General features: G+C 41.2%; 1 protein-coding gene across 2 annotated transcripts in view; it reads left to right on the forward strand.

Moving 5' to 3' along the window:
* Positions 1-18,479, forward strand: part of SOBP (sine oculis binding protein homolog) — a 112,806-nt gene continuing 94,327 nt past the window's right edge. The window contains exons 1-3 of one of the 2 annotated variants that reach the window (XM_008637755.2): positions 1-144; positions 9,337-9,475; positions 11,348-11,533. In XM_008637755.2, the coding sequence (XP_008635977.1) occupies positions 49-144; positions 9,337-9,475; positions 11,348-11,533 (421 nt within the window). In that variant the 5' untranslated portion in view covers positions 1-48. The remainder of the gene's footprint in view (positions 145-9,336; positions 9,476-11,347; positions 11,534-18,479) is intronic. The other variant, XM_017739604.1, reaches the window with a different exon arrangement.

Here is an 18,479-nt window from a genome sequence, read left to right on the forward strand (position 1 = left end):
AGCAGCCATTTCATCTCCACCACCACCACCACCAAGTAGGCGCAAAAAATGGCAGAAATGGAGAAAGAAGGGAGACCTCCCGAAAATAAAAGGAGCAGGAAGCCGGCTCACCCGGTGAAGCGGGAGATCAACGAGGAGATGAAGGTAGGTGCCTGTGATGGGGACGGGAGCGGGGTCCCCCCCCGCACCCCCCGCCTCCGAGCATGGAGATGAAATAAGAAAGGATCTCTTGTCATTTTTTTTTTTTTTGTTGGATGCACTGAATGTGTCTCAACTCCGCCTCCTGGGCTGCAAACAGAGACGAATTCACAGGCTGCAAATCCTGTTCATTGACCAGCTTTATTTATTTTTTAAAAATAACTCTCTCTCGTTGGGCTTTTAAGCTCCTCGGGTGCCAACGATGAGCCTTTTTTTTTTTTTTTTTTTTTTTTTTTCTTTCTTTCTATAGCCACCCCCTCAGGTAGCTGGGAAGCCCTTAAAGTTAGGAAAGAAAGGGATCTCTTTTAAACACTGTATTTTTGTCCATTTTTCAGTAGCCAGCTGCAACTGTGTAATTAAATTGTCAAAGTGAAACGTTGCGGTCTGAGCCGTGCATCAGTCTCGCACTTCAGCGCCGAGACCCCTTTTCTTTCCTGCTCCCTCTCGCCTCCTCCTCTGCTGTACCGCTTCGCTCCGCGGTTCATGGCAGCGCAGAGGTGTCGCTGGAAGGTGGCTTGTCCAAGGGCTGCTTTTGATGGAAGTGTATTTACCGCGCGGAGGGCTGTCCTGCCCGATAGGAACCGCTGCCAGTCCAGCTGTGCTCTGGCGGCCGCTCCAGATGTTGGGATGGCTGCGATGGCACAAACCCGCTATTTTGGAACTTCTTTTATCATTAGGTCGCTGTTCCAGGCTTGACCGGTCCTATTTTTCGCGCCTGTTTTCGCGTCTGTTTCATGTCTGTTTGTTTGATGTCTCTAATTCCCCAAAGTTGGTAACAATGTATTGCTAGACTTCTGCTGAACTTGTTGTTAAATGCGCAGATAAAGTGACTAAAACAGCATAGTCTGGCTACGAGATAAAGCTGCTGAGATTTAATTTGAATATGTCATTTATTAAAAGGCTGATTGTAAGTGGAAGACTGCCTGGAAAATGTCACTCGTTCACATAGTATGTATACTATATAGGCGAGTGTATAAATATGCATGATGCCTAGTGAAAATATCTTTGCTTTCCAGAACATTGATCTCCCAATGTAAAATTAAACGGGAATGCACAGTCCCCTCCCCTCTCCCCTCTTTTGCACACCACTAATTTCGGCTAGGTGCCCTTTCCTGCCCAAGGCAGGCGTTCTTGCTCCTGCTGCCTGCGTAAAGAGCGTGTACACGGTGCTGCGTGCGCTTCAAGTGTAAATGTGGACAAGAGTAGTATTAGGGGCATGAACAAAATAATGTGTTGCTGCATCTCTTTGGAAACAAACTGTAGTAGCTTCAAGTCCAGAGGAGCGGGATCTTTCTTTGTGAGATATGTGACACATCCTATTTTCGGAGAGGGCTCTGTGCAGCCACCGGAGAGTCATTGCTCATTGTAATCCCACATAGTTTTGAAGACTGCAGAGGTCTGTAGTACAGGGCATTGGCCCCTCAGAGCATCGCCTAACGCGATCTATATGGATTGCAGCTTTTAAGTTTCATACGTTCTAGAATTACAAATTAGCTAATTTTAATCAAAACATGTGAAATGTTATCCTGGCTGGATATAAAGGCTGACTGTGCTGGATCCTCTGGGTTTGTTTTGTTTACTTTGGCTGCAGGCGCACTCAGCGGTTTGGGAGATAGTTGTTCTTCTACAGTATAACAGATGTTTGTCTGAAAGGGTGAGGAAGAAACAAAAACAACATTGTGTGAAGGAGAAAAATTACACAATTTTAAACTAATGCTTTGGTATTAAGCACTGGCATTAACCTTCATGTAGAGAGTTCCTCTTTCTTAATCACGGATAACTGCTTAAGGTTAGGAACCTCAAGATTTCAGCTGACTTAAAAACTGAAGGCGGGTAGAAAGGTCATTTTGAACCCATGTAATTTCTGGTTGAGAGTGGGACAGCTGGTGGCAGAACCTTCTGTGGCCCACCTTTCAATGTAAACAATGCTATATATGCTGTGCATTTTTAGTAGGACAGTTGGCTGCTATCACCTAAGAAGGGGAAAAATAAAGGGGAGGAAAAAAAAGTAGTTTGAATTTTTGACTGGTTGAGAAAGTTAAAGTCCTGTGGTGATCACTTACCCTTTTTCTTTACTGATGAATTAAGATGTCTACTTGTTCTTAAAAAACCCAGAAAATACAATAATGTAACAAATTTGTTACAGTGTGCAAAATGTTTGCAGTGAAATGACAGAGGGAGCACAATGTGCCCTTGTGTAGGTTTGTATCTGTAATGTTCAAACAGGCTGACTGTTTCCCTTCATCTGAACTGCTTTCATCTGGACCAGTGTAAAATAAGCTCTGGTAAGTAATCACGGCAGAGCAGAAAGAAAGGAATGTATACAGCAATAGACAGCCTAAGCTGTAAAAACTGTAACTTGAGTATCAGCAGCAGATCAGATATCAAGGCTTTAAGGTAGGGGAAATGAAAGAGATGAAGGGGAGGAAAAGACGAGAGAGGGAATGGAAAAGTCAGTTGGAAAGTAAAGGAGAAGTAGGAGGGCCCCCTCAGGGAAATTTGGCTCAGGGGTTAGGGAATTTTATCATGGTGTACAGTGACCTACTCAGGTTTCAGCCCATGTTGGATCAAATTCCCTCCCTTTGCTAGCAGAAAGAAAAAGGACTGGTGTATATGTGATTTCTTTCTTTTCCCCCCTTTGGATAATAAAAAGGCCATTGGTACAAGTATCTATTTTAAGTACAGCAAATTCAAGGTACTATGAATGAGCAATAATATTACCTCATCACAGAGACTTCCTTCGAGATTTGCTGTTTGATACAGTCAGATATTTACTCAAGAAGGATCACAACACCTAACTGCTTGCTTTGGTGTTTTCCAACAGTAGTGTCACAGCGTGTTTTTAACACGACTGGATGGATATTCAGGTTGCTCACTCTCTGCTTATGCCAGATATTGAGTTACGTTTTTGTTATCGCTAACCCAATGTACACGATGGTTATAACAAATTTTAATTTGATACAATGTTGTGTGCAAAAGGTACATGACTCTGCACAGTTTTCTGATATTATGTTTCAATGAAAAATATATTCACGAGGAACTGTTTTGTTACACTGTGACCTTTACAGCCACTCTTTCTTATTTTCTAGTTATTTTTTCTTTTGTCCTCCATCCTCCTTCAGACGATACTTTCCAGTTTTTCTCACAGAGGTAGAATTCATCTCGCGCTTTGGAAGAAAAGCAGATAGTTATTCTGAAATTCAGTTTGGTGCCATTTTTCACTTGCTGGTGTATAACAGAACACCTCATAGATCCAAACCTGTTGTCATCAGGGAACCCACTACTATTTTAAGACCAAAATATTTTTAAAAGTTTAATTGATGAAAGCACTTGTCGAGGCACAGTGGTGGATCCCCCATCGATCTCTCCTCAGCTTATTTCCATTTGCCATCCTGCTGCCAGGAAGCAGTGTTGCTCAGGAGGGATAGCTAGGTGCTCGGCCATGCTGTGAAGTGAGGTTACATCCAGTACTGAATTGCACTGGAGTTCTGCACAGATGAGACAATGTATCCACGTGTCTCTAGCAGTTGAAAGGTAAGCAATTAATTTGCGTTGTAATTTCACAGGGCTGCTCCATGTGCCCAAGGAGTTTGCTGTCTATAAATATTCTCAATAACTAATTTGTATCTAAAATGGGGCTTTGTTCACGGTGCCTAAAGCTTAGGGGAGCCCCATCTGTTATCATTTAATAGTAAATTCATCAGAATATCTTTCAGTTTAGTGTTTAAATAGTCCCCATTTGGCATTTGAAAGTTCTACTGTCAGAAGGAGGAAAGCGGTGAAGCAGGCGTAGCAGCCCTGGGCCTGGAGCGAGCCAGTTTGCTCAGAGCGCTCGGAAGATTCCAAGGAAACTCCTCCCTTCTCTCCTGAAAAGCAAAAAATGTCTTTGGGAAAGTGGAAAAGCAGACAGACTTTATCAATTGTATTATTTCAGGAGACCAAGGTTTTTCTGTGGAGTCTGCGTGGAAGGAGTTTTGTGGGACGGCTGCAAAGGGGTTGCCTGTCTGCACAGAGAGCCTCACCTGGCGGGGCACTGCAGAAGTAGTGCTTCCCCAAACAAAGTGGGTGATACAGAACTGAACGTCCATGAGAGGACTAAGGAAAGTAAAGCATCATGGAATTTTGCTTTCTGATAGCATAAAGGTCTAACCGTAGAATTCAGTATGGCAACAACATATACAAGCAAAGAATGTGAGAGCTGGAAAAAAAGATCCGAGTTTGTATTGGGCGTATAGAAACATTTTTATTTCCTTGATGCAGTGAAAGTGAAAAGTGAATTTGTGGGGCTCTGCACCGAGTGGGTTATGCAGGCAAGGAAATGGAATGGAGCCACTATGCTTCCTCTCAGATCTGAAATAAACATTCAGCAGTAAAACCTAGAAGAAAATGAGTCTGACAGACTCATTCTCCCCTGTGTTTCCTGCCTCCGTGTTTGCCAGGCCTCATTCGGTGAAGCCAGGCCTTGCCCCCTGTGAATAAGGTTCATAGAGAAGGAAAGACAAGAGATCCAAGATGGAAAGAGATGCATGGCATAGCTTGAGAATGTATTAATTAGCAAAGATTGGGGAAATGATGCATTGTAATATAAAAAAATCAGACTGTAGGTGTACTGTTACAATGGAATGAATCCTAAAGTGGGAATAAATGTGATTATATTTTTACTGCCTAGTGTGTAAGTCAGACTCAGAAAGGAGGGAAACCACAGTCTAGCAAGTCAACTCACTCTTCTTCATCTTTCGGAGGAATAGGAAGCAAATTCAAGTAGAAATACCAATGAGCATAACAGTTACTTATCGTGGCTTTTCCAGTAGGGAAGATATTTCTGTGTAGTACAAGAACAGAGAAATCATACAGTTAAAACATGTAAATTACACATTGCCCCACAGTGGTGATAAATGGTTTGGACTTAGCAGTGAGCAAAAGCTGAATGGCCATCTATTGGGAAGGAAGGGCTTTGGCTGTGGTGTGTGACTGGGGCCACTGGAGTGTTTTTGGGCCAGTTCCTTTGGCAGGGATGAGCTGGTTGTGCCGCAGCCATAGTGAATGCTCTGGCAGCTCAGCAGCCGCAGTGGTGCTCTCTCAGCTAGAGAAGAGCAGGAGGTTTGGCTCCTGTGGGATGTTGACCAAGTGCCTGGGTGCACTGGCAGCTGCAGAGGGGATTGGTGTTTCCACTGTGGTCTCGAAAGCTTGTCTGCTTGGTGCATGGTGTGGCAGAACGAGCATGGAAGGATGTGGGACAGGATTTCTGTGGTTGTCTTCTCAGCTCAGATGCTGACCCACACTGTGGGTGGCCACAGGGGACTGAGCATTGCCTCCCCACCTGGGTGAAGTTCGGCTCCACGCTGTACATTTGCAATGAAATCTATGGGTCCCTGCAGGGGGGGCTCCCTTTGGATGTAAGGTGGATGTAAGGATCCCAGCTTAGCAGTATGATTGCTGACCTGGGATTTTATTGATTATGAGCAAGGTTTTCTCTCTGTGCTAGTCTTTCTCATCATCCCAGCCCTTTGGCACAGCTGTGAGATTGGGGTGGCAGCCTCATCCTGCATATGCTCCACATCCTTTTGGAGAATGAGTCTGAAAGTAGGCATGGACTAGCTTAATGCCTCCGCTGTCCTGTTCCTGCAGAAGCTCTGAATCGCAGCTCCTTGCACATCCTTCATCTGGTCATCCACACCTGCCTTCACATCTCCTCCCTGGTCTTTGTCAGGTCTATTATCTTGCAGTTCTGCTGGCTCCTGTCTAAGCCTGCTTGATCACTGCTGCTTCTGCTTTTCTGCTCCAATGTTGAGTCCGCATTCCTCCTTTTCTCAAGCCTCACTGTTACAATCATCACCCTTCCTTTCACTAAGCCTTTGAAACTTGTGTATCTTTCAATGAGGTTCTGCTCTGCATGTGCAGGTTATGTATTAATTTGCTTTCTTCCTTTCCTTAGCTTCACCAAGAACTGGTCTTTGTCTCTCTTATTTTTCTTTTTCTTCTTTCCCCCCTCGCCTGCATTCACACAGAGAAAAATTATCTCATCTCATCTTATAATTTGTGTTTTGACTATTGCCACCACACTGGTCTTTACAAATCCCGTCTTGTTACCATGTCTTGAATCCCCGTGGATTGTGTCTATCATTGAAATGGAAGAAGGGAAAATACATGAAAACAATGAATTAATAGTGGTTAGCCTCAGGGCAGCAGCTTCAGCATGATCTCAACTGCCAGGGCATTAGACATCACTACGAATGGGTGCTGTAGTCAGGAGTCTGAGGGAAGGTGATGTTGTTGGTCTTTGGATACCCATCTATGCAAGAGAGTCAGTGTGGAAAATAACATTTCTCAGATTTGACACTCGGCTTGCTGAGGACAGGGTCATGCTTTCCGTTTGCTGTCTATGAGGTGTGGTGTAATGAAGCTCTGGCTGTTAGCCACTGAGAGAATGGTATTAAGGGTGACCTCCAGCATTGCAGTAGGTAAGATAAATTTTGAAGGAGAATGGCTTAATTGTTTTTTTCTTTCTTTCTTTCTTTTTTTTTTTTTTTAAACCCAAGACACTCTTTTTGGGAAATCAGTGTTAAAAAGGTGCTTACTTTGTTACTGCTGCCATGCAACCTCATTGTACTCTTACTGAAGTTAGTAGAAAAGACCCCATTGATTTGCTATTTTATAAAAGAGTCAAATCTCTGTGATGTGTGATTTTGAAATCCAATGTATTTTTGTCAGTATGAATGTTCATTTTGTTGCATCACTTATCATGGATAGTTTAAATGAGACGTGAAAGGTACTTAAATTTGGTGCCATTACAAACCCAACCATTTTGACTACATTCTGAAGGGACAGATATATGTATGAATTTTCAGGAAAAAACAAACATATATACAACCTTGCTTATGTATTCCTTGACAAGTAATTAGAAATTATTCATTGTCTGAGTGGATCAGCAGTGCAAATAAAACACAAAGCATCCACAGGAGGCAAATTTAGAGCTACTCAATTAATTTGGTTGCATGGGGTTTAAGTCAGTAAGACTTTATCAATTGGTCTCTACCTTGCTAGATTAGTCTCTAGGGCTGTCTCTCCATAGCTGAAATTCAGCAAAGCAAGGAGAGCTGGCAGACCTTGCCTTTGGGCCTCCCCAGACCCTTTCAGGTCATTTTGGGTGAGCCGCAGAGGTAAGATTTGACTCCCCAGGTGCAGGTATTTTTGTTATTGGGTTCCCAAAGGTTACAGACAGGGTGAGTGCATTGGGACTCTTCAGCGCTAAGAGAGAAGTTTTCTAAAAAGCTAAAAAAAAACCCAAACCGTAAAAACCAATGAAACACAACATTTAGAAAAATTTCACCCCATTTTTGCTAGTATTTAAAACACAACACTGCATCATTCAAATGAGTTAGGTAGTTGTTAGCCACATTTACACTGCACTGTACTCATTGAAAACTGTAGTAGTGGCATAGTTCAGATATCATACTTATAATGCTGAGTCTAGAAGCAGAAGTGGGATGATGGAATATTTTCCAGCAATTTGGGGCTGCACAGGACAGCCACAGAATTGTGACTTCCATCAAATGGTAAGGTGAAAATGCAAAGGGGAAAAACCAAAAGGAGATGGATGTTTCAGGAGTCTGCTCTGGGGTTTTGTTTTGGGTTTTCTTTTCCTGAAATGTGTTTGTAGCATAATTGCCCAGATGATACTCTTGAAAGAGTACAAATTGCTTGTGTTTATTGCTTATAGCTGCTTTACAGCGCTCCTTGAGTGACAGGAACACCTATGTAATCTGGTGTGATGAATGAGCCAGGAGCGGTGCAGCGCTCCGAGGTTCTGGGGCACAGCGCCTGCTGTAGCTTTGAATTCGAAAGCAATTATCATCTGATTAATTTTATTTATTTGTTTAAATGACTGGAGAATTGCTGTGTTCTATCATTAGACTTTCTCCCACTCAAAAATTAAGATAGAGCAGTTACTAGACAAAATCTGGCAACCTGCAAATTTGACATGTGCCATTTGTTTTGAATTGGTGTTGTATTCTCCTTATTTCTTTGCCAGAGTCCTGGGAGACGGTGCTTATCGGAAGCATTATTTTAGAAGTCTTGGAGGAATATGAAGTTTGGAATTTGTTTTAAAGAGTGTTAATACAAAAATAGCGAAAATCAAAGAGAAAGGCTCTGTGTGTGGTTTTTTTGTTTTGACTTACAGTTGTCATACTACTTTAAACTGATCTTTGCCATCACAATAATTCATTAGCTGGTTTCCTTTGGTAGTTTCCTAAATCCATAAGCTGTAGAGCTCTGTGGCACTATTTGGTTTCAGAAAGCTTTGTTGCCTGGCTGCAGATTTCTTACTCCACTAAATCTCCTGGCCCAGTAATGAGCATTTTCTACAGAAACACTTTTGCCTCATGACCTAGAGGACATATTTTTAATAGAAATTGAGGGTTATGACGGTCATGTTCCAGACTTTGCATTTCCATACAAACATAAAATGTAACCACACAGCTGCTTGGAAATTGGTTTGAAAATAAATACGGCAAAATTGAGAAAGGTTTTCTTAGACAAATATAAGAGATATTTGTATGAAAAATGATGGTAAAATGCTTTCACAGTGAAGAATCTTTAAGTGCTTCAACTGTGCAAGGGTTTATAACCGAGGAAAAACGTCTGCTGTGATTTTATTTGATTTGGTTCATGGGCACCTCAAGGAATTGTAATTGTGTCAGTGACCTGCTCCAGCTGAAAAGACTGTAGCGCAATAAGATTGATTAACTGCTGGTTGAAAAAAAAATCCTGGTTTTCTCTTATTCTCTTGCTGCAGTCTTAAATATTTTATGGCAACACAGAGAAGTTTGTGTGAGGAATGTATGTTAAAATATTTCTGACATTGAATGTCAGAGCAAAAGTCATAAATAACTCTCCTTTTCATTTTCTTTAAATTGCAGACATATGAGTCTCCGTCATAATTACATGTGCCAGTTGGAGATTTAAATGCATTTCACTTTATGCACTTGAGTTATGAAATGAACATTAGTCTTTGAGGAGGTGGGCCAAACCTGACACTTCCTCATGTAGCACAGATATGGTTCGATTTATGCAGTCCTCCCTTCCTTCCAAATGGTTATTGATTACATAAATAAGTAGGTAATTTTTCTCTTTCAGAACTTTGCTGAAAACACTATGAATGAGCTCCTTGGCTGGTATGGTTATGATAAGGTAGAACTGAAAGATGGAGAAGATATTGAATTCAGGAACTACTCAGCAGATGGGGAAAGCCGCCAGCACATTTCTGTTCTCAAAGGTAACGAGACTTCATGTTTCTGTGTTCATGTAAAGAAGGATTAATAGAAGGATTAATCAACCTGTCTGAATTGGTGTGGATTTCGAAGCATGTTCTGCAGCTTGTGTCTTGGTTGCTTTACATAAAAATATCTGAGAGTACCATGTGGTACAGGGAAGCCAATAGGCTACGAGGAAAGTCACTTAATAAATTTGCTGTTAGTATATTGATATACTGTTATGTATTGATATGTATCTTCACAAATAATGCCTTTTGTGTGTCAGTTGAAAGTTGAGTTCCTGTGGTATCAACAGACTACTCACAACTGGAGAAAGGAGGGAGCACTTTCTTAGCAGGGTGGCTTTAAGGAACCCTTTTGCTTCCCATACTAAGGCTGGTTGGCCTACAACTTTTTAAAATGTTGAAAGATTTTAAACTGAAATATTCACACATGTAGGAACAAGTGTGAATGTTCACAAAAGGCTTCTCATCCATGTTTGTACTATACTGTCTTCTGCACTGTGGTATAAGTTTTCCATGGATGGAATTTGTTTGAGACGTTGCTGAATCTTTGTGATTCAAAATGTAAGGGATGAGATCTTGTTGTTTTCTTCAGTCATTCAGTTTTTGCCTTCTGACTCCTCAGTCTCAGGGAATGGATAGGGGCTTGTCATCAGAATAAGGAGAAGAGTAGAAAATTGCTGCATCTTGACTTATCCAACAGGAGTTCATCAAAGGTGAGGTAAAGAGAGGAAATTCCAGCAGCTTTTATGCAGGTGGAGTGCTACTTTTCACTATGTTCGTGGACAGCATTGTTTGGGTTTTCTTTCTGATAGACAGCAGCAGCACTGTATTCAGTGAGTGTTGCAATGAGTACTGACTCCAGAGGGACCAGTGCTGAGGGACAGATGGCTAGAAAAAAGGGGAAAAAATTAGAGGTAAGGTGAAACAACCTAATTGTGTTAAAATTGAATGTTTGCAGCTTGTTAGTTCTATAACAACATTGGTGATCAATATTTATTTTTCATTGAAAATGTAATGTTATTAAGCTACCTTTGAAGAAACTTGGTCCTGTGTAGTAATGCACTTAATTTATTTCTGTTTTAATAAATATATCTTTTACTGAATGATTACTAGCTCCAGTCTATACTTGATGAAATTTGTGACATACTTTTTTTATCGGCACATGATACAAATCATATGTTTTATGTACCATAGATGTCAAATGCCTATGACAGGTAGAAATTTTTGGTGTATGCAGTTTTTGGGAGGGGGAAAAAAATCTTGTTCTGAGACATGGGAGAAGAGGAAGTAATAAGAATTAAGTTGTGCCCCATGGCAGAGGTGTATTAGAGAAATTCCTACAAATAAGAATCCTGAGGTGATTTGGGATTAAAGAATTATAATAATAACTGTCATCATTTTATGCACACTTTGCTGTGATTTCAATATTTTGTTCCTTTCTTTAAATTCTTTCATAATTACTACTCATATTATTTATAGAGAATAGGAATTCTTTTTTCCTTCATTTCATGCTCCTTGTGCTGGTGAAGTCACAGTACACCGAGTGTGATCACCATGCAAACAGTAGAAATGAAGTGCAAGAGTAGGATGCTGTTGACTAAATCAGGCATACCAAGGATATGCATGACAAAATAATCCCACCTTTTACCTTCTGCAGAAAGAAAGTGTGAGTTTGATTTTGAAAAAAATTGAGCATTTCTGAAGATTACTGGAAAGTATCAATTTCTTTAAAAGGGAAAATGTCTGGGGGTTTTGTGCACCATTCTTATATTAGAGTAAGTAATTTAATGAAGAGATTGGTGAAAGTATGCAGGGCCATTTAAGAAATATATGTGTCATACTGTTCAATGTGTTCTTTGTGTTTTACAGAAAATTCTTTGCCAAAACCAAAATTACCTGAGGACAGTGTTATTTCACCATACAATATAAACCCAAGCTACCCAGGGCTTGCCACAGGAAATGGACTGTCAGACTCACCAGCAGGGTCGAAGGATCATGGGAATGTACCTATTATTGTCCCATTAATTCCACCACCTTTCATAAAGCCACCAGCAGGTAAATGCTAATGAATATGTAAAAATGGTTACTGGTTATTGACAACGTCCTGAGATTACTGGATCATAGTGTCTTAGCAAGAGGGCTGATTTCAAAATTATTAAAATCCAGTCCCAGGGAACTTTAAAAACGAACGGGAGAGTGGCTTTAGTCACTTTAGTATTCTTGAAAAACTCCTGCAAATGCAATGACAGCAAACTTTCTCTGCTTGTGAAACTCCTCATGCTGGATTATGTTCTCAGCAGTTCAACAGCATTTGCTTTTAGGAAAAAAAAGGTTTTGTTCTGGTGAATAAAGCCTTTAACTAAATTAATGGAAGATTATTACATTAAAAATAGGCTGCATGAAGGAAGCAGTGAAAGAGAAAAAGCCATCAAATCAGTATCATGTCTTTATATCTGGTTAACAAGCTCATACTGAGAAAACTGTCTCTTGATTCCCATTGAAATCCCTGACTGCTGTCTCTCAAGGGTTTAATATGATCTTGACTCTACCTAGGAGACTGCACTGAGATGTTTTACATTTTCATTAGATTTTTATCAGGAGTGGTTTTCTAACATGCCATTCCTCAGAGTTTGCATGAAAAATGATTTATTCCCCTCTGCATGCTGCTTACCGTAATCTGTGAAAGGAGCTCTTAGGGCTACACCAGGGTGATTAATTGTTGTGTTATCGTTTACTGCTCCACACGGTGTGAAAATTGGTGAATCCAGATAGGAGCAGGCTGAGTCCTGCTTCCATGGACGTCCCTGGGTGGTGGTGTGGTTGTTCTTTAGTGACCAAGGCACTGAGGAATACAGGGTGACATGCATCTCCTACCCAAGAACATCAGCTCTCCACACACAGGGCTAAAGAGATGCCACCAGGTGCCAGGGTGCTTCTGCAGAGGCAGAACTGCTTGCAGGATCAGGTCCCAGGTGTTAGATGGTCACCTCTGCCCTTTGTAACATTGTCTAAAGGTAGCTGTAAAATACTGATTGATCCAAGAAAGTGTTTGCCTGTTGTCGGTCGTGTAATAGACTGCAGTTGCCCCTCCTAAATTATTGTTATGCCATTGAGTTTTATCTCTAAAGAAGTATCTAATATGCTATGAATAATTTTCAAATGTTACTCAATATGCACTCCCTGCCAAAGACTTTCAATCTATTTTATACGATATTTGCTAATTACCAAAGCTATTTGGGCCCATTCCTGCAGCCTTTACACAGCTAAAGATCTCAGGCCATATGGGCTGGATCCTCAGCTGTTGTTGATTTGGCCCTAAAGCTTTAATCAAGGGCTTGTGCCATCCCAAGCTATTTTCTACTCCAATCTGAGTCACAACTGAATCCAGAATGCTGAATTTGTGGTATGTGAACACAAGGCTATAGCATGCATTGTGCAGATTGCCACAGTTGCTGGGTTTTTATGACACCAAAAAGCAGGAGGAGATTGAACTATGAAGTAGAAAAACAAATTACTGCAACAGTAGTTAAGTGGACACAAGGGAATCTTGGCCAAGTCAACTGCCTTCTGTTCTTTGCCTGTCCACCTACAACATATGATCCTGTGTTCAAATGTACCTCTAAGGGTAATGTGTAGAGAGAGCTTTTCGTAAGTGTTTTCCACCTTTAGGTTTTTATTTAATTCATTAACAATGAATATCATTGTTTTACCTGCACAGGAGATACAAATGCATAATCTCTGCCTCCTCTGACTTTATCCCACGATTGGTAATGAGGACTAGATTACCATGACTTCTGAGCAGATGAGTGTATTTATCTCACCTTTGTTTTAGAGACCAAAGCTTGGGAGGGTTGGAGGGGGAGGAGAATCACAACCTTTGTGGGATTTGCAGTAAGCATGGGTAGTAATGGTTTTGTTTTATCTTAGGGCGTAGGTGCCCTAGTCATGATCATCCCAAAGAGCCTGGCAAGAAACAACTGGTAGGAAAGGGAGTACAAAGGAGCCAGGAGAGCCAGTGTGTGAGGCAGTGGTCTTGGCACTGCACTTTGACACCGTTTTGTGGGCACTACATCAAAGCAGAAAACTTCAGAGTGATACAAAGCCAGACAAGAGCAACTCTGGGGATGTTTTCTCGGAGTCCATCGCAGGCACAGGGGATGACTTTGGAAACAGCGCAAAGGTGCTTCTTTGACTTGAGCAGGTACATGGTTAGACTCACATCATTAATTAATAAGGTGAAGATTGACATTTTCAGCATGGAGGACAGACAGGCTATGACTGAACTGTCACAAACACCAAAGCATTTATCCATGTTTGAGTGGATAAATGAAGTAAGGGGACAGGAGAGAGAGGCAGAAGGAGGCCAAGAGAAAGCTTCAAGGTTAAAATGCTAGGCAGGGAAAGGGATCTTTGCAGCAGATTTTGAGTGGACACAAAGAGGACAAGGTTACATTACAGGCCAGAGAGAACATCGGGTGGTAATGCACTGTAGTGACTGAGAGGCTAAGAATTAGGATGCATCCAGAGTTTGTTAATGGATGAAGAAAGCTTTTAGATATTGTACACGGAAAAATCTACAAGACTTAAATATAGCTCAAAAGGGAGTGTCCACAGGTGAAAATGATACCTAAATCATGGACCTGAAGGATAGGAAAGATGGTGCAGTCCATCCTTATAGAGCAAATAATATGGAGTGAGCACTCAGGGAGAAATTATTAAGACTTTAATTCTTGCTGTATTGATCTTGAACAGAAGGGTCAGCATGAGTAAAGAGGTGTCAGAAAGACAGGCTGAGGTATTCATTTGGACAGGAGTGTAATGGTCTGAAGAGGATATGCAGATCTGTTGAATTATTAGTTGAATAATTTTTGCTGATAGGATTCAATACAGGTAAGAGGAAGAAGAGAGAGCAGAGCATGGGGGCTGCTCACAAACCTGAAGAGAAACAAGAAGGATACTCTGCAATGTGCACTGACAATAGCAATTGCAGAGGTAGAAAAGACACAGCCAGGAAGCCAAGGGAAACAAGATTTCTAGGAAGGCAAATATGATTCTTTATCAGAAACAGCTATCAGTTCGGAAAAGAGGAGGAAGGAGTGTTGGTCCTAAACTGTCTAGGAAGCTGTCATTGAAGATTTCAGCAGATTAGGTTTTCCTTAAGCATGCTGGAAAGCTTTGAACAGTGTCCTGTCTGCATTCATATTTTGTCTGACCAGGCTAAAACCTTGAAGAGTTAACAAAATTACCTTTTTTTCCTTCATGCCTATTTTGTAGTAAAGTGTTTTTTGTTTTGGGTTGGTTTTTTTTAATTTGAAAACCAAACAATTTTGAGCAGTCTGACTAAAATTTTATCTTCAAGCTGTTCAGATTTCTGTTTTAGTCAAATGAAATGTAAGGTTCCAATTTGCCTATATGATTCTGGAAAACATTAGGGTGCTACTAACCAAATATAAACAGCTCCAATAAAGGCACTCTCTCCTTGCTGTACCTCATAATTAAACCCAAAAAATGCTGAGTTAAATGCATGGGCCCTATGTGGTGCACTAAGTGTCTACAGACTCAGGTTATGGTGTGTCAGTGCAGGATGCTAAATCCAGTCATGGGAAGCCTCCACCAGGAGAATGCAAGTTACTCAGATGTGGAAGCTGTCTGCAAGAGCACTCCTCTGATCTCCAGCACCAGGCAGGTAGACCTCACTCAAGCAGTGCCCAAATCAGACATGACTTTATAAGCCAGCATCAGCTGTCCAACCTTCATCTGGAAGCAAATAAGAAGTCAGTGCAGCCTCCAGAGAGCTGCTGTAAGAGTCTCTATGTGGCTGGTAAGAGTCCATCTTGCTCAGCAGTCTGGTAACTACGTTTAGACCTGGCAGCAGATTCTGAGTGATCTTCAGGGGTAGTCTTGAGTGCAGCCTATTGCAACAAACTGATCCTAAGATTAGTTCTACTTGGTGTTAGAAGGTTCTTATTTTCTGCACAGCAATGTAAAGAAAGCTGGTGGGTTTTTTTGTTTGTTTATTTGGTTGGTTGTTTTTTCCAATTTAAAATTTGCGTAGAAATACTGAGGAACAGAAATGCAATAGCCTGGAATGACCTAGAACTAAAAATCTCACCACAGTTATGCAGGGTATATGGCCTTAGTATGTCGTGTGCAAACCTTCTGCTATTCTGCTACCCTTAATGATAGAGTGAATTTGAGAGGGCACTTAGGGTGACTCTGCCCATTTGCTCGGGCAAGTTTGGACAACTCTTGTTACCTGGGATGAAGGAAGGCTGAAATCAAGAGCAGTTGAAGAAGAATGCAAAAAATTCTTTCAGTGTGGGTGAGAACAAGCTGCCTCCTTCCCCTGGCACCTGCTGGAGGCTATGGTGTCTCAGTTTTCCCATTTCTTTGAGTGCTCTTTGATTTGTTTTATTTTGTGATCCCCACAGCAGTGCATTGGTAGGGGATACAGCTGCTGGTTGGTCTATCCTTTGAGCATGAGAGTCGACAAAATCCTTCCCTTTCCTGCGTCCTTCTGTGTACAAGTGATGCACAGAGTGTGCCTGTTGCTCTGAGCATCCCAAACAAGAACTGGCTTCCTGCAATGCTGTGCTGTGACTGTGTCACTGCCAAGGGACACAGTAGAAGGGGAGGCAGAAAGGATGATGTCATGTAGTTGACTGAACTTTCCACAGAGGGAAAAAGTACAAGGGAAAACTAATGCTCCCTCCCAAGGTTTTCACAAGATACCGAAGGAAAGGGGATGTAAATTCTACAACCCACTGATCAGTGTCTCTACATAATGTTGGATTCAGTGATTTCCAAATTATAATGATTGGAATTGTACCAGAAGTTATCAGAAACTTGTGGAAGTGAAGGAGGACTGGGCTGGAGGAACTGTATCTGGTGAGGCAAAATGTCTTAAAGGAGAAGCAGAAGCATTTCCAATGCTGACTACCTTGTAAAATCAGCCTGTTACCAAAGCTGGCAAAGAAATACCAGATTCAAATACTAAAACAAGTATTTAGTTATTTTATACAAAGGAATGAGTGATTTTCTGAGTTATAGTTTAGCATTGCTTTAGAATTAAAGTTTATAGGAGATTTTGTAAATACAAGTGCAGATGAGTAACTTTGTGCAACATAGTGGAATAAGCAGAGTTCCTGCCCTACAAACATTCTGGAACTGCCTGCTGTAACCTCTCTCAATACTTGAATTGTATTGGAGGAATCTGAAACCATTAAAGATGTTTTAAATGGTAGTTAGCAGGCCACTAAAAATTAATTCCAAGATCATCTGTCAGAATTCACTGAGGAATTGCATCTATGACTACAGTACCAAGAAGTTTGATTCCAGGCAGAACCCAGTGGCAGTTTTCATTAAGTAAAGACTACACTATCAGATCTAGTTAAGTCTATATGTGGAAGAGACTTTCATTTTACTATTCTCTGCATCCCTCTTCAGTATTTCACAAGTATCTTCTGGTTGCTGAACAGCGTTACAATTTCTCTAACTGTAGGTAGGCTTCACCCTTTGATAGAAACCACTGCAACAAATCCTATAGTCTCTAGTTTTCAGTTTGAAACATCATCAAATTTACACTGATCGTAGAGTTATTACTGCCTAGGTTTTTAAATGCCAGTGGTTGCCAGGATGCCTGCCCCATCTAGCCCACTGTTGATGTCTTTTGCTCTCTGTGGAGGGCCAAGTGTTTCCTTTGTGCTAAAAAGAAAATCATAAAGTCCATGTATGCACCTTAATAACATATATTCAAAGTACACAGGGAGTTCCCCCTCTATTAGCTGAAATAGGTGCTTTTTTTGTTTGCATGTTTAAAGCCTGCCTAACTGCCAGCTTTTGTGTTGTGCATTCAGTCCCCACTGAACTATGCATAAGAATGTGCCTCAGCTCATGCATAGAAAACGTAGGCAGGCTGTGGTTCCCCAAAACGATTTTTTCAAAAGGGACTAGGACATTTTGCTTTATTGGCAGAGTAGTGAACTTGAAGAGACTGGTCCTTAAAAGGAAATGCATGGTAGAGGCTCTGAGGTATTTCCATAGCGATGGCTGCATCGAGCTTTCTATTGTCAGCCCTATATTTTAATCTTCCTCTGGTAATTACTTTTTTTTAGGCACTTCTTCTACCTTAAGTTTGTCACATGCCCCATCTGTTTAGAGGATCAGTACTTAAGGTGATATCACAAGGGGATCTGTAGCAATGTCTCAGGAGTTTTGTTTCTTCACTTTTTTTAGTTTGAGATTCATTTGCTAAAGCATTTTGGGTGTAAGAAAATTGTCTGTAATGGTGCTTCTGCTTTGCTTGGGATCAACAACCTCAGGAACTACTTTGGGATGAAAAATCTGAATACATGCTACTTGGTTTTCTTCAATGGTGATCTGGGATTTCAGGAGCAGCAGGCGGGTAACTCGGAATTATCCAATTCTGAAATCCTGGCAGGTCCCAGTGGAAACAGTGAGCCTTTACTGTTATTGCTGCAGATGCTCAAGTCAAGATCTAAAGTCTTTAAAAAGGAAGTTTTGCAGCTTTTCAATAGAAAGTAATAGTGAAAGCAGCTAAAATATTTAAAGATGTATATACCAGTGGATTGAGCGCAGTTCCCAGCTCAAGGTAAAAGGGCTATTATAGCTCCCTACCCAGAAAACCTGGAATCCAAGCTGCCTCTGTGAGGGGGTGGGATGCAGCAAAGAGAAAAAAAGAGGAAAGTGGGTGAAAGCAGTAGTGGAAAGACATGGCTTCTGATAGTGTGGTGGAATGAAACTCATGCCAGAGGTGAGCTGGTTGGTTGGGAGACATGGAGGAGGGATGGGATGCCAGAATATTTTTTTGTATCAACAACCACAGTCAAGGTACAGGTTTCACAAAGGCTCACTCAGTCCAGGTGCTGTACTTCAGATCTCAATCCCAAACACTGTCCTCCTGGTCTTCCTTCTGCACAACAGTACTGTGGTTGGGCACCTTCAGGAGAGATGTTCTTTGCAGAAGAATTGAGTATCTCCT

The sequence above is a fragment of the Corvus brachyrhynchos genome, unplaced genomic scaffold, assembly GCF_000691975.1.
Source record: "Corvus brachyrhynchos isolate BGI_N302 unplaced genomic scaffold, ASM69197v1 scaffold14, whole genome shotgun sequence".
Taxonomy (NCBI): domain Eukaryota; kingdom Metazoa; phylum Chordata; class Aves; order Passeriformes; family Corvidae; genus Corvus; species Corvus brachyrhynchos.